This window comes from Podarcis tiliguerta (assembly GCF_965153285.1).
Source record: "Podarcis tiliguerta genome assembly, chromosome: 14".
Lineage (NCBI taxonomy): Eukaryota > Metazoa > Chordata > Lepidosauria > Squamata > Lacertidae > Podarcis > Podarcis tiliguerta.
This window is the reverse complement of record NC_139547.1, coordinates 39,184,810-39,201,379: the sequence shown is the minus strand read 5'-3', so window position 1 is coordinate 39,201,379 and position 16,570 is coordinate 39,184,810. Positions and strand designations below refer to the sequence as shown.

Genomic DNA, 16,570 nt, shown 5'->3' with positions numbered 1-16,570 from the left:
AGGTGGCGTGCGGTTGGCTTTCCTGTGCTATTTTTGTCCTCTGTATCATGGTAAAATAAGATGTACGCAATGTGGCTGAGAACCAGGTTGGGGCAGCAAGTCAAGAGGGATGGTGGTAGGTGGGTCCTAAAACGCACACATCTCAGGTGTCAAAGGCCAAGGTAAAGAGGTTCATCTTCAGCATTCACCAAACTTAGGGGCTGCCACAGAGAAGGCCCTTCCCCAGAGGAGCTGAACTGTTTCTTTTGCTTGCTTGCTTCCTTTTTAGCATGCTACATTAGTCCGTCTGTATCAAATCTACAATGAGGATGTAGAAATAAGAATAGCTTCTTATCTCATGGCCATGAAATGTCCAAGTGAAGAATTATTTCACCAAGTTAAATGGACTTTGCAGGAGGAGAAATCCAGCCAAGGTAAGGTGCAACCATTGAAATATTGAGCCTCAGCCTGGTCACAGCTACCCAAGGGAATTCTGAGAAGGGTTTTTCTTGTGTACTTTATTGAAAATGAGGGGCAATTCGGGTGAGGGATCCTGTCTGTTTCCCCCTAGCTTCTTGCACTGACTCTCTCCTTGCTGGCCCAGAGTTGTAGCAACAAGGAACTACCTTGGTTCCTGAATGGCTTGGCTCCCAAACAAATCAGCTCCTGAATGCCGCAAACCCAGAAGTAAGTGTTCCGGTTTGCGAACCTTTTCCGGAAGCTGAACATCCAACGCGGCTTCCTTGGCTTCTGATTGGCTTCAGGAAGCTCCTACAGCCAATCAGAAGCCACATGTCAGGGAACTGCCATCAGTGTCCGAGGGAGAGAGCAAGCTCCAAAGGGATCCCAGAGAGCGTCCCGGGAGTGGGAGAGGCAGCCCGTCTTCTGGGGAAGAGAATCAACGTAGCTCCAGTGGAGAAGGGGGGCAGATGGGGGAATCGGCGAGGCGGTCCCATGACTCCTTGCTGGGGACCAGCGGGGAGAGGAAGGGTCCTCCGCTGCCTACACCCTCCTAGCGCAGAAGGCTTCCACGCAGGGAGAGTAGGCGGAGACTTGGCGTCAAAGAGCTTCTTTGCTGGATGAAGTTTAAGAAACGCCCACTGACAGATTCTGCCAGCGATTGAGACAGTCACGGGCGAGTGGCTGCCCGGACAGGAAAGGTTCACTCAGGCAACCCAGCCAGAGGTTGGGACAAGCTTATGCACAAGCAACCCCTAGAACAATTACACCACACCTTGATTTTCGAATGGTTTCGGGAGTCGAATGGACTCCCGGAATGGATTAAGTTCAAGAACCAAGGTAGCACTGTACGTAATTAAATGAATTAGCAGTGCTTCAACAGAAGCAGGATGGCAGAGACGGTAAGCTCTGGGTGTGCAAGGTCAGATGGAAGAGGTGAAAAAAATGACAGAGGCCTAGATGGCTTCATGCATCCAGTAATCCACTGAACACAACAACACGTACTCCTGGCCCCTGAACTCTGGGTCGATGGTGGAGTTCAGATCTTGATTACTACATCTAATAGAAAACTCAGTTGGTGAGTACTAATAGATATGTAGTCCAGCTGGAACTAATAAGGAACAAAATGAAGGTATAGGCGTGCCCAGAGTAACTCTGAGGTTTGCAAAAGTAATAAAAAATTAAAAATAGCCCACCCCTGGGCGGCGGGAGAAGCAGCAGCCCAATGAGAGCTGAGCATGCCCAGTAGCCATTGAATGTTGAGAATCACTTGGAGAAGAAAAATGAAAAGAGGGAGTGTATGACGTGACCTCCCTGGAGGAGGGTGAAGTGGAACCTTCAAAAGGAGAGGGAAAGGCCATAGCTTGGTGGGTCAGGCATCTGCTTTGGCATGCAGAAGGTTGCGGGTTCAATGCAATACTAAGCTGGATGGAACAATGGTAGGATTCAGTATAATGATTCAGCAGCTTCCTGGTTTCCTAATTAGGATCTGAGAATACATTGCAGGTTTTGCTTATGTCTCCCTAAACCAAACCTGTTCTTTAGGTTTACATCTGTCTCTTATTTGATTTTAAGTGGGTTCCTTTGTCTGGCGTCACCTCTCTGAACTTCTGGAAACGGATGACCCGCTGAAGCAGCATCTTAAAAATTCCCTTCCTAATGACATCATTGACAAAGAATTTGAGGGGGAGACATGGAAGTTTTCTTCATATTCAGATGTTACCTTCCACTCAGGTAGGTTTTTAAACATCTGTACCTTATGGACTTCACAATGAATGAGTGATCAATGACGCCTTCAATTTTAACTTTATAGATCAGACCACAAGCATTTGGATGAACGATAATCCCCAGATCATCTCATTTTGAAAAATAGTAGGCTTCTAGCATTTATAGAACCTAAGATATAGGGCAAAATGTACAGACAATTATTCTCATTTCTAAATTTAATTTAATTCATTCATTTATTTAACTCATGCATCCATTTATTTATGAGTATTGATAAACCCATTCATATTTTTAAAACATTTCTAAGCAGTGTACAATGTTGTTGTTGTTAATGGTACAACCTAAAACCAATATAAAAGCATATAAAACAGGAATTTGCAGATACAAATACATCAAATAGGATCAGGGAAAGCCTGGACAAAAAGATATTTGTGAGAAATCATCCTCTTTTTTTACTTTAACCCCTCCCCACAAAAAAATAATCTGTGGATGCCCACTGTTATAGATCAGCACAGTATATTCCTAGATCAAACATAAGGGCACAGCACTATACATTTAAATAAGTGGTATACCACTTCAAACAGTCATAGCTTCCCCCACCCCAAAGATTCGGCTTATCTTTTCCCTTTCAGTGAAGTAACCAGAAGCTTCCCAGAGTTCTGCAATATAGACACTTCTTCTCTGCTCCTCATTAAGTATCAAGGGCAACTTCCAGGACCTTCAGTTCCTAACAGAGAGCAACTCAGTCCTTTTGGTCTCAGCTCAATTTGTGTGTTGTTCTATTTTCAATGTGGCTTCTTATTTGAAGCCTCTGCTCACACATAAACCTATATTAAAGGTAAAGGTACCCCTGCTCGTACGGGCAGTCTTGCCAGACTCTAGGGTTGTGCGCTCATCTCACTCTATAGGCCGGGAGCCAGCGCTGTCCGCAGACACTTCCGGGTCACGTGGCCAGCGTGACAAGCTGCATCTGGTGAGCCAGTGCAGCACACGGAAACGCCGTTTACCTTCCCGCTGGTAAGCGGTCCCTATTTATCTACTTGCACTTAAGAGTGCTTTTGAACTGCTAGGTTGGCAGGTGCTGGGACCGAACGACGGGAGCGCACCCCGCCGCGGGGATTCGAACCGCCGACCATGCGATCGGCAAGTCCTAGGCACTGAGGTTTTACCCACAGCGCCACCCGCGTCCCTAAACCTATATTAGCCCTCTCTATAGGCTGGGAGGATGGAGGGGGAAAGTAATCCTCCTTCCCCAAAGGGGGATTACTTTCTTCCTCCTCAAAAAGCGCTCTTTTCCCAGAAGGGTCTCCAACCATTAGCTCCTATGGCAACAAATGGCCTGTACTTGGCCAGCTCTTATAAGTAACAAAGCCAGGCTTGTTTGGCAGATTTGAACACTTAAGCAAGTTCTTTTGTTGGCCAACAACCTCATCACTGAGCTGAACAGTTCAGCTCAACCCCCAGACCCATTAGGATACAAAATAAATCCCTCCACAATGAAAACAAGCCTGTGGGTAGGCCTAACTTTCTTCCCAATTCTAGTGCCTCCAGGCTGTGCCCCTCACTCAACAGCCCATAGCTGTCAACGTTTGCCTTTTTTTAAGGGAAATTCCCTTATTCCGAATAGGATTCCATGCATGAAAAGGGAAAAGTTGAAAGCTATGCAACAGCCCCACCCCAAACCCTTATTGACTGCAAGGCTGGAATGTGTCCTGGAAGAAGATGACAGGTGAGACAGACCTGCTTTGCTAGCTCCCTGGCAGGTGAGTCGCTTATGCCTACCAGGAGGGGAAGGGGCAAAGCAGTGGAGAGATCAGTGTGTTGCAGATGCACTGGTGAAGCCGAACCAGTGCTCCCTGTCTCTCTCCCAGTAAGACACAGTGGCCCACCTGCCAATTCTTGCTTCTGGATCTATGTAGAAAACCTCTGGCTTTCCCTGTACAAAGTGTTGTGGAAATCAAACCGCAATACAATGTTATTTTATTTTATTGCATCACATTCCTGAAGCGCTTCTTTATTCAAAAGTGTGCCAGGGACAGGTCCCTTAACACGTTTGTGACCAACGAGTCTTCTGAGCATGAAACAAAGTGTATAATATTTGATTCAGGTAGGTAACCGTGTTGGTCTGATGCACCTTAGAGACCAGCTAGGTTTGTTCTGGGTATAAGTTTTTGTATGCATGCACACTTCTTCAGATACACTGAAACAGAAGTCACCAGACCCTTATATATAGTGGGAGGGTGGGGTGGGGTTTTCTCAGAAGGGTAGTAGGAGATGGGTGATGGCTCAATGGGTATGGTAAACCTGTTGACGGCTGTTAATGACTGCAATTAGCCCTACAGGAAAAAGCAAGGGATAGTATGCAGATGACCAAAAATAGCTTTAGCATATGTAATGAGACAAGAATCCAATATTTCTATTCAGACCACGTCTCTCCATAGTTTTCAGTTTAGTAAGGTAAAGGTAAAGGGACCCCTGAACATTAGGTCCAGTCGTGGCCGACTCTGGGGTTGCGGCGCTCATCTCGCTTTATTGGCCAAGGGAGCCGTCGTACAGCTTCCGGGTCATGTGGCCAGCAAGACTAAGCCGCTTCTGGAGAACCAGAGCAGCACACGGAAACGCTGTTTACCTTCCCGCCGGAGTGGTACCTATTTATCTACTTGCACTTTGACGTGCTTTCGAACTACTAGGTTGGCAGGAGCAGGGACCGAGCAACGGGAGCTCACCCCGTTGCAGGGATTCGAACCGCCGACCTTCTGAGCGGCAAGTCCTAGGCTCTGTGGTTTAACCCACAGTGCCACCTGCGTCCCTTTCAGTTTAGTGGTAGGTTGTAATTCAGCAACTTCTCTTTCAAGTTTATTTCTGATATTCTTTTGTAATAAGACAGCAGCTTTGAGATCCTATATTGAATGTCCTGGGAGACTGTTCTCCTACTGGCTTCTCTGTTTTGTGATTCCTGGTGTCAGATTTGTGTCCATTTATCCTTTGGCGTAGGGTTTGGCCTGTTTGTCCAATAGAGAGAGCTGAAGGGCACTGCTGGCCCTTCTTCGTATCTGAAGAAGTGTGCATGCACACAAAAGCTTATACCAAGAACAAACTTAGTTGGTCTCTAAGGTGCTACTGGACAATTTTATTTTATTTTCGTATAATATTTGTACAGTAAATGTCACACAGAAACAATTATTAACTTCCTCAAACATAGTGAAAAATTACAAAAAGCTCAAAGCAATATTTCAGCAGGTTACTGGAATAGTTGTTTGCTCTAAGATTTAGCTCACATAGCACTTATTCTGCTTTACTGACGGACTGTGGTTACACATGTTAGAACATTTTTGCACAACTTTGTTTTTGTGGCTAAAGCAGCATCCGAATAATAGAATCATAGATGTGTAGAGTTGGAAGAGACCCCAAGGGTGATGTAGTCCCAACCCCCTGCAATGCATGAATCTTTCACCCAACTTGGGATTCAAACCCACAACCCTGAGATTAAGAGTCTCTTGCTCTACCAACTGAGCTATCCCAAGCCAGCAAATGAAGAAAAGAATAGGCACTCTGCAGCCTTGTAGTGGGACAGCCCATGGGTACAGCCAACCACCTCAACCAAACTGTGACAAAACTTTTGACTGACCAGGTATCTTGACATTTTCACTTTGCAGCAGCTGCAAGCACAAACGTCGAGGCCCAGCTCATCTTTTCACCAGAGTCTTTCATCCCACGCTCAATAGCAATGAATTTGACCATCCATGCACTGGGACGGGCTATCAATCTCCTGGAGGCAAGTTCCCCTCCGAAACATACTGATAGCTAAATTCTGTGAGCAGTTTGTGTGAATAGGATTTGTTTATAGTTTGTTTTTATTGACAGATTTAAATGTTCGCAATTTGCACTTCCATAAAATATATCCGAATATAAATAAAACCAGACAATTATACATAAAACGGAATTTAAAACATCAATAAAACATTAGCAAATAAGTGGTTGGTTATGAAAAGAAAATTCATCTGTTTAAACATCTCCAGTTCCCTTCTCCCCACCATCCAATGCTGCTGTGATGGCCCAGCAGCTGTGAGAGCCCAGTTTGTAATCCCAGTATAATTTGTAGCGCCATCTGTTGTTGGCCACATGAACTGCAGCATGACAACACCCTTAGGAAAATATATACAGGGAGCAATCATTTTGCACATGTTCTCTCCCCCCCCCCCTTTTTGCATGTGTTCAATTGATGTGGGACCACTGATGCGTGGTTCGTTTTGAACCCAGAAGAGGGCGTAACAGGGGCAGGACATAACGGGGTGTAATAGGGAAGGGCGGTCTTATGCACACTCCACCGACATGTGCAAATGCCCAGAATGCAACTGCTGCATAAAAAGGGAGTTGCCTGTATTAGGAGAGAAATAACTGGACCAGGATCACCCAGTAAGCTATATTGCATTTCCTTTTGTGCTAATGTGCAGGGATGTTCTTATCAATGGCCTTCTAAATACCATCTGTCGTTTCTTAGATTGCCATAAGGTTAGGGAACATGGAAGATATCGTGCAAAAGTTATTTGGCCTCCATCCAGCTGAAGATGCCAAAGGGAGATTCCACAAGGCAGAACCTCCCATTGAGACAGGACGCAAGACTTCTCTGAATAAACCAACATTTGAGAGAAACGATCCGTCATCTAAAGAAAGAAAGCCAAGCGCAAGAAAGGAAAAGCAGAAGTGCCCAAGTGGGCAGTACAATAAGATGAGTGAGTTAGCCAAAAAGGTAACTTAATATGTGGAATCCATAGTGTTCTGTTGTGAGTGCTAACCTCAGTAGAAACAATGATACGTCGGACAGCTCCACACAAGATTCAAACTGAACATGCCGTATTTTTCGCCCTATAAGACGCACTTTTCCCCCTCCAAAAATGAAGGGGAAATGTGTGTGCGTCTTAAGGGGCGAATGCAGGCTCCTTGGCTTCAGCAATAGCAACGCAAAGCCTCCGAAGCCTGCGCTCCGGAGGCTTTGCGTTGCTTCCGCTGAAGCCAGGAGAGTCTGGTCTTTGAGGCTGGTGGTGGGGAAAGCAGCGCTTCCCCCATGGCCAGCCCCAGAGGATGGGGGGCAGCGGGAAGGCGTGCAACGCCATCCCGCTACTTTCCAACCCTCCTGTGGGCTTTTGCGGGAGAGATGGGGGAATTCCCCCACCTCGTAGAAAAGCCCGTAGGAGCCACGCAGCCTTTAAAGAGTGTGCCGCTCTTGGGGGCTTTTCCCTGAGGAGGGAGAAGGGACTGACCGGCCGAATCCGTCCCTTCTCCCTCCTGTGGGCTTTTGCTTGATATGGGGGAATTCCCCCACCTCCCGCAAAAGCAGGGAGAAGGTCTTGGAGTAGCACACAGGCTGCGTGCAGTCCCTTTTCCCTCCTGGTCGAAAAGCCGGTAGGAGTCGCGCACGGCTCCTGTGGGCTTTTGTGGGAGGTGGGGGAATTCCGCCACCTCCCGCAAAAGCAGGGAGAAGGTCTTGGAGTAGCACACAGGCTGCATGCAGCCTGTCCGCTGCTCCCAGAGCTGCGGGGGGGGGTCATATTTTTTTCCTTGATCCCCCCCCCCGAAAACTAGGTGCGTCCTATGGGCCGGTGCGTCCAATAGGGCGAAAAATACGGTATTCTAAGTTCAAATACAGTGGTACCTTGGGTTAAGTACTTAATTCATTTCGGAGGTCCGTTCTTAACCTGAAACTGTTCTTAACCTGAAGCACCACTTTAGCTAATGGGGCCTCCTGCTGCCACTACGCTGCCGGAGCACGATTTCTGTTCTCGTCCTGAAGCCAAGTTCTTAACCTGAGGTACTATTTCTGGGTTAGCGGAGTCTGTAACCAGACGTTTATGTAACCCGAGGCGTATGTAACCCGAGGTACCACTATTGCATCAGCAACAGACATTCTCAGGCTGAGCTTTAAATAAAAGCTGCAGTTCTGTGTTCTTGGCTAGATCCATTTTTGCAGAGAGGAAGCTCTTCATTTAAAGGGGTCCAGCCTGGTGTAGCAACTGTTTGTTCGGACATAGTGAGAGAGATTCTGGTTGCACTCAGGCATTTTGAGCTGGAGTCCTCTGAGTCAGAGGAAGGCAAGACAGCACAATGTTCCATTGTGTTTTATTGCAAATTCTAACATCATTAGAAATGGGGGCACCTTGGACAGCTCCTTTGACAGTTTGGGCTGAATATATTCATAGAATCACAGAAGTGGAGAGTTGAAAGGGACCCCAAGGGTCATCTAGTCCATCTCCCTGAAATGCAGGAATCTTTGCTAAAATATCCATAACAAATGGCCATCCAACCTCTGCCTAGAAACCCCCAAGATTGAAAAGTCTACCACCTTCCAAGGGAGTCTGTTCCAATGCCAAACAGCTCTTACTCTCAGCAAGTCCTTCTTGATGTTGAGTAGGAATCTCCTTTCTTGCAACTTGAAGCCATTTGTTTGAGTCCTACCCTCCAGAGCAGGAGAAAACAAGCTTGCTCCATCTTCCATGGGACAGCCCTTTAGATATTTCAAGATGGCTATCATATCTCCTCTCAATCTCCTCTTTTCCAGGCTAAATGTATCCAACTCCCTCAACCACTCCTCATAAGGCTTGGTTCCATCTTGGTCGTCCTCATCTGCACACATTCCAGCTTGTCCATATGCTTCTTAAATTATGGTGCCCAGAACTGGACACAGTACTTGAGATGGGATCTGACCAAGGCAGAATAGAGTGGTCCTATTACTTCCCTTGATCTGGACACAATACTTCTGTTGATGCATTTTTGTGCTGCTGGTTATTCCTGCCTAAGTGCAGAACCTTACATTTGTCTCTACTGAAATTCATTTTGTTAGCTTGGGTCTAGTTCTCTAATCTTTTAAGGTCATCTTGAATCTCGATTCAGTCTTCTGCAGCATTAGTTACCCTTCCCAGTTTGGTGTCCTCTGTAAATTTGATGAGCAGCCCCTCAATTCCTTCACCCAAGTTGTTTATAAAGACGTTGAATAACAACAGGCCCAGAACGGAACCCTGTGGCATCTCACCTGTCACCTTTTTTGAGGATGACAAGGAACCATTAGTGAGCATTTTTGGGGGTTGGTTGGACGTTATGGGAGTATGCTTCACATATTGCTTCAGCAACACTCCTTCTCACACTGAGCTTTGTCTCCAGGGCTTGTTCTGCCCTTGTGGAGAGGAAGTTCTTCGTATTAAAGGCCACAGCCTGATTTAGCAGTTGTTTACTCTGAGAAAACAAGGGAGACTCTGGTTGTAGGGCTTCTGAGCTGGAAATCCTCTGAGTCATTCTTGGACTGAGGCAATACAGGTAGCAAGGGCTCTTCCTGAGTAATGACAGTTTCCTAACTGGTGTGTTTTTAGGCTATTCCTTGGTTCTAGTTCCTTGCTCCCTCTTGATACTTGCCTTTGGCTCAGCCCTGACACGGAGTCCTCATTCCGAGATCTCTGGCCCTTTGCATATGCATTATTATCCACTATTTGATGTAGTTGCTTCACACGTACCACTCCCCACCCCCTTTTCTCTTTCCCTCTGCATCAGTTCACCAAAAGGATGGGAAAGAAGAAGAAACCAAAATGTAGTCTGAGCATAAAGGTCTTTGGGAATGAGCTTGCTGTTTTGGACTGCGGGGATCTGAGAAGTCAAGCAAAACTCTATTACCTGAACCTTGTGGAACTAGTGGTAAAACTGCTAAAGGTAAGGGAATCGTGAATGGTCGGAGCAGGCTGGTGGGGCCTGGTGCTTTCATTGATGTTTGACTCCAGCTTCCACCAGCTCCAACCATCCCACCAGCTCCATCCATGGAGAGCCAGTGTGGTGTAGTGGTTAAGAGCGGTAGACTCGTAATCTGGGGAACCGAGTTCGCGTCTCTGCTCCTCCACATGCAGCTGCTGGGTGACCTTGGGCTAGTCACACTTCTTTGAAGTCTCTCAGCCCCACTCACCTCACAGAGTGTTTGTTGTGGGGGAGGAAGGGAAAAGAGAATGTTGGCCGCTTTGAGACTCCTTCGGGTAGTGATAAAGCGGGATATCAAATCCAAATCCAAATCCATCCAGCATGGCCTATGCTCAGACCAGAGGTGCCATTTTCTGAAGCGCATTGAGGCAGCCCAACATCACATCTGCAACATTGCAATGTTGCACACATGGTGTCACACAATGTCCTGATGTTGCTCCAACAATCGGGAGACCAGGCCCCCTAAAAATACCTACTGAGGGGGCCCACAGTGCCTCAGCCCCCTGGAACCAGTGCTTCTGTCAGAGACGGTGGGAAGTGAAGCCCGATAACAACTGCAGGGCAAGAGGTTATGCGAACCTGGGTTTGAGTGTCCATACTGGAAACAGGAAAGCCCAGATTTGAATCCCCACTCAGCCTTGACATTCAGTGGAACTGAGCCAGTCATAATCTCTGTCTACCCTACCTCACAGGATAGTTTTAAAAACACAATGAGAGGGGGATAGAGCACTGGACTTGATGGTCTTTTGGTGGGGAGGGGCTCTTTAGATTATGTCAGAATGTAGTAAGCCCATCTTGCTGCATTTGGGAACCTATCTGCCATTTTGCTGTGTGGGTCCTGAACATCTGCCCCCATATCCTGCTCTGACAGCACCACTAGTTGAAGAGCCATGCATGCTGCCTTGAAGGAAAGGTGAGCAATAAATGTCTATGTCAGGCATAGGCAAACTCGGCCCTCCAGATGTTTTGGGACTACAACTCCCATCATCCCTGACCACTGGTCCTGTTAGCTAGGGATGATGGGAGTTGTAGTCCCAAAACATCTGGAGGGCCAGTTTGCCTATTCCTGGTCTATGTAACTATAGTCCTGTAGGGCCCAAAGCATTTGTTGGCTTGCTGTTGTACGGTGCCAGCACTGGCGATGGTAATTGTGCCAATAAACAAGTGCTTAGCCATCATGAATATGATTGCACTACCATTTTATGTTTTTATTTAACCATTTCCAACAGGGGCAAGAAGTCCAGTTCAACAAGAGGTTGAGTTTGGCCACAGAGGAACTGCTGTTCCCAGCAATCTCGGGTTTGCCCGTCCTCCTGGCTTTAAATGCCTCCGCAGCAGTCAGTGCAGCAATCCAAGGCAATATGGACTTTAGACAACGGAGCAATTTTTTCGTCAACGGCTATATCAAGCCAAGGTATACACCTGCCTTGAAAGCGCTCTTTTTTTGCCAGGAGCTTTTGAAGCAGACCCGTGATCAAGGCCTGTAAAAGGCTAGGGAACCACTTTGATTTCCTCTGTCTTGATGCCAGGAGTGGGTTTCGGGGGCAGGCAGCCATAACGCAAACAACATCTGTGAAGTTAACTCTTCATTGAAAGAAACAAGACAGCTCAGGAGGCCAGGCCTCGTGAGCAAAGCGACTCATCCCCTAGGGTAGATCTCACCTCTGTAAGTACAGACTAAAGGCCCCCACCTTCCCACATTTCCCTAAGTCTCCTCCTCCTGCAGGTCCCTCTCAAGCAATCTGAGATTCCGTCGCCTTGTCTGTCTCTGCTCCTCCCTCTTCGTGCCTCTTCTGGTCCTGGGAGACAAGGGAGGATGGTAGCAGGTCACAGCAGGAGAGCAAGACCCCCTGGCTTCTTCAGCAGCCTGCCTCATCATTGCCTCTTGGCCCTCTTCCTCTCCAGCCTCTGCTTCTGCCTCTGAATCTGTACTGCTCTCTGCCCTAGCGCCTTCCTGCTCACTAAACCCTGTTGCCTCTTCTGCTTCCAACACCTCCTCCTCCCAGTCTCCTCCCTCTTCTCCCTCTGACCACTCATCATCGTCCCACCACCAATCCCCTGGCTCCCAGCCTTTTTCCTTCAGGGCTTCCCTAGGGGTTTCCCCAGCTGGTGCCTCTCACCACTCCTCTGCCTCCAGCCAGTCCCTGACACTTGATTTTACCTGTTGATATACATGGCTGTCTCTGGTAATGTCCAGAGGCAGAATCTGGTAATAATAAAATAATTTTATTTATATCTTATTTATATCTCAGCCGAAGCCGGGCTCAGAGTGGCTAACAACAATAAAAGTAACACAACATTCTAAAATCAATTCATTTTAAAATCAATTCAAAATCAAATTAATGGCAACCATTGGGCTAGAGTTCTGTGAGGATTACCAAAGGAAGGGGTCAGACTGTGCCTTGGCCAAAGGCCTGGTGGAACAGCTCTGTCTTACAGGCCCTGCGGAAAGATGTCAACTCCCACAGGGCCCTAGTCTCTTGTGACAGAGCGTTCCACCAGATCGGGGCCACAGCCGAAAAAGCCCTGGCTCTGGTTGAGGCCAGCCTAACCCCCCTGTGGCCCAGGATCTCCAAGATGTTTTAGTTTGAAGACTGTAAGGTCCTCCGTGGGACATACCAGGAGAGGCGGTCCCGTAGGTACAAGGGTCCTAGGCCGTATAGGGCTTTAGGACCCTCCATGGGACATACCAGGAGAGGCGGTCCCGTAGGTACAAGGGTCCTAGGCCGTATAGGGCTTTAAAGGTTAAAACCAGCACCTTGGACCTGATCCTACCAACCAATGCCCTAACTTTTTACAGAGGTAGTCCACCAGCATACCCTCTAGGATTTCGCAGATGAAAACACCCCTGTGCTCACAACCAAGGAGCAAACTCTATCCATTCTGCTACCATACATTAAAAGTGGGGCCCTGCTTCGTCAAGTGCTTCTTTCCAGGGTCTCAGAAACACCATTCCATTTCTCCTCTTCCCTTTTCATCTCCAACACTTTGTCAGCACACTGTGCTTGCTGAGCATACTCAGTCCTCACGGGGTGATTTCCCCCATGTTGGGAGGAGGGAATAGCGGGCAGATGCAGCCCTAAAACAAAAATGTCGCTCTTGACCATGCAACCTGTTTCTCCCTGTGCTTCTTGGTAGTGCTGTCTTTCAGATTTCTGCCCAAATGGGAACTGTGGGAACTCTGGGGGAAACTGGCTTGAGCTGGTCAACTGGATTAAGGTCGTCAGCCAGCCTTGATGGAGGGGTCCAAGTGAAAAAAGGGAAAGAGGTTAAGGTTTTTCTGAACACTCCCGAAGAATCTATGGAGATGGTTTATTTCAGGTAAAGTCCACCAGTAATGCCCATGTCCTCATGTTCAAGAATCTGAATGATAATGTTCTTAAATGCTTTTTTCTTTCCCATGCAAATATCTGCATTTGAGTTCTGCATGGTCCCCCCCACCCCCCAGTGGAGGCTAGAAAACTTTGGAAAATTAATTAATGGATGCCCTAATTGCAACATGTTTCTGGTCTTCACTCCAAGTGCTGGCTTGGAGATTCCACGAGTGCAACCATCCTAGTTCACTCTTTCCCATTCTTGTTTTCAAATTAGTTTTTCTTAAAACTGGGGATCAAACCTGAGATCTTTTGCATACAAATCATATGCCCTACCTCTGAACTCTTGTCCCTTCCTTAAATCCATTGTAAATAATAATAATAATAATAATAATAATAATAATAACCACATGATGTTGTCTTCCTTGGATTGAATTGTGCTGTCTTTGCTTCTTTTTTACAGCTCTGAACTGTATGCGATGACCATGGATGAAATGGAAACCGCTCATGGTTTCCCAAGCCATAGTGAGACTAAATCATGCACAAGTGAGGAAAGTAGGTTTTTATCATTTACGTCTAATATATAGCAACCAGTTGTCACCTTGCTCTTAACTATCGTTGGGAGCACGTTCCTTTAGGAGCTAAACGTCCCCCCAAATTTTGCTTGCAGAAAATGGAAGTTCTGCAAACAAGGGTTAGCAGCAGAGGGTGTGTATGAGGAATAATGAATACAGATTTACGGCCAACTGACGCCTGAGATGAATGCAGTTTAGAAAGCATAGTGTTGAAAGGGACCATGAGGATCATCTAGCCCAACCCCTTGCAATGCAGGAGTCCTTTGCCCAATGTGTGGCAACCCTGAGATTAAGAGTCACATGCTCTACCAACTGAGCTATCCAGGCATCCTCTGAACCAATTCCCTCCTGCTAATTCCCTTTACCAGGAGGGACCCAGGTGGCGCTGCGGGTAAAAGCCTCAGCACCTAGGACTTGCCGATCGAAAGGTCGGTGGTTTGAATCCCCGCGGCGGGGTGCGCTCCCGTCGTTCGGTCCCAGCGCCTGCCAACCTAGCAGTTAGAAAGCACCCCCAGGTGCAAGTAGATAAATAGGGACCGCTTACCAGCGGGAAGGTAAACGGCGTTTCCGTGTGCTGCGCTGGCTCGCCAGATGCAGCTTGTCACGCTGGACACATGACCCGGAAGTGTCTCCGGACAGCACTGGCTCCCGGCCTCTAGAGTGAGATGAGCGCACAACCCTAGAGTCTGTCAAGACTGGCCCGTACGGGCAGGGGTACCTTTACCTTTTTAATTCCCTTTACCAGCTTCATCTTTTTCTTTATCAAGTTTACACCCCATATTTCCATTAAAAAATGTGTCCTGAGTGGCACAAAATGAATGGAAATAGGCAACCATAACAAAATATATGAGAAGATTAAAAACAAGTTGTTGTTGTTGTTATTATTATTAATTTTTATTTCTATTCCGCCCTCCCCAGCTGAAGCCAGGCTCAAAGCGCCTAACAACAGTAAAAGTAACACAGCGTTCTAAAATCAATTCAGAATCAAATTCATGGCAACCATTGGGCTAGAGTTCTGTGAGGATTACCAAAGGAGGGGGTCAGGCTGTGCCCTGACTAAAGGCCTGGTGGAGCAGCTCTGTCTTGCAGGCCCTGCGGAAAGATGTCAAGTCCCGCAGGGCCCTAGTCTCTTGTGACAGAGCATTCCACCAAATTGGAGCCACAGTCAAAAAAGCTCTGGCTCTGGTTGAGGCCAGCCTAACCTCCCTGTGGCCCAGGACCTCCAAGATGTTTTTGTTTGAAGACCGTAAACCAGGAAAGCAGTAAGACCTGTACAGGATGAAAGTGTGAAAGGAATCATGGAGGGTGAGCTGCTAACCCTGTGGCTGTGTTCTACCTGCATAGTCAGAGACAGTATGCCTCTCAAGGCCAGCTACTGGGAATCAAAAGTGGAGAGGGTACTTTAGGGCTCAGGTTTTGCTTGTGGGCTCACCCTAGACATGAGGAGATTTCACCCCTCCCATACCCAAGAATCTCCTGAGCAGTCTGCTGATTCTGCAGAGAGGAGGAGGCGTGTTCTGATATCTACATATTCTGCTCCAGCACCACAGTCAGTGAGTGAGTCGGTCAGTGAAAGAGAGAGTCGGTCAGTGAGAGAGTCAGGGAGTGAGTCAGTCTGTGTGTCGAAAAGACTGAGTGTTATCTCTGTGTAGATAAGGTCGCTGCAGGAAGCAGCTGAAACACTCAGTGCACTCCAGCATCTCCATTTGTATATAATTTGTATAGTACAGTAGCTGTTAGTGAATAAAAGAAGATATTCTTCAGCGCTGTTGTCCGAGTGGTTTATGCTCTGCTGTACTCTGCTGTACAACGACTGTCTTCTTGGTGGAGTGATTTGCGGTGCTCACAGCTCTGAGTTGTGAGTCCATAGCACTTAGCCCTGTTCCTGTGAGAAAGGTGGTCTTCTGGAAGTGCTACCCAGCTCGCCTAGCCCAGTCGGGGCTGAGTGGATGAGTCCAGTTGGTGACACTGGCTCAAGGGCAATGCTGACAAGACATTCGGTTGGCCACTCCAGGATGCTGCACTACATTGGCTCTGGCCTGATCCAGGGGGCCTCTTCTAATGTTCTGATAGAAGACCGGAACATGACAAATTAGCCAGATTAATTCTTTGTACTGGAAGGTGCCAGATAAGCACCAGAACTTTTATTTTTGAAGGTGGCACCTAAGCAGTGATGACAAAGGTGGCAAAGGAAAAAACTGCATGAGCTAGGGCTGGATAAGTCTTCATTGGAGAGTACATAAAATGATTTAAATGTGAAATGATTTAAATGCGGGACTTGACATCTTTCTGCAGGGCCAGCAAGGCACAGCCTTGGTAATCCTCACAGAACTCTAGCCCAATTGTTGCCATTAATTTGATTTTGAATTGATTTTAGAATGCTGTGTTACTTTTATTGTTGTTAGCCTCTCTGAGCCTGGCTTGGCTCAGAGGGGAGGGCGGGATATAAATAACATTTTTTTATTATTTTTATTATTATTATTATTATTATTATTAAATGACTGATTGGTTGACAATGCAGTTTCCTAAAAACACCTTTCTCCTTTCTTGGATTCTCTTCCTTTTACCCACCCACCCTCCCCCCCCCCTTTCAACCAGTGTCAAAGGCATTGGGCTGGCAACTGTGCTCCAAGATCTCTACCCCTGACGATGAGACCAGCGGTTTCATTCTTCCGTTTCCTGGACTAGCAAAATTTGCCATAACATTAAAGAAGCAAGACCGAAGCCTGTACCAGTACTTAATGAAAGCTGCATATAATTATATTTCTCAGGTTCAGACACTGC

General features: G+C 47.1%; 1 protein-coding gene across 1 annotated transcript in view; it reads left to right on the top strand.

Annotated features, from left to right (window-relative positions):
• LOC310664314 (uncharacterized protein) overlaps positions 1-16,570 on the top strand; it is a 110,597-nt gene that overhangs the window by 27,733 nt on the left and 66,294 nt on the right. Inside the window, exons 13-21 of the mRNA XM_083413272.1 lie at positions 269-413; positions 2,014-2,172; positions 5,820-5,938; positions 6,665-6,913; positions 9,703-9,858; positions 11,127-11,311; positions 13,036-13,218; positions 13,675-13,766; positions 16,385-16,557. Coding sequence (XP_083269398.1) covers positions 269-413; positions 2,014-2,172; positions 5,820-5,938; positions 6,665-6,913; positions 9,703-9,858; positions 11,127-11,311; positions 13,036-13,218; positions 13,675-13,766; positions 16,385-16,557 — 1,461 coding nt within the window. The remainder of the gene's footprint in view (positions 1-268; positions 414-2,013; positions 2,173-5,819; positions 5,939-6,664; positions 6,914-9,702; positions 9,859-11,126; positions 11,312-13,035; positions 13,219-13,674; positions 13,767-16,384; positions 16,558-16,570) is intronic.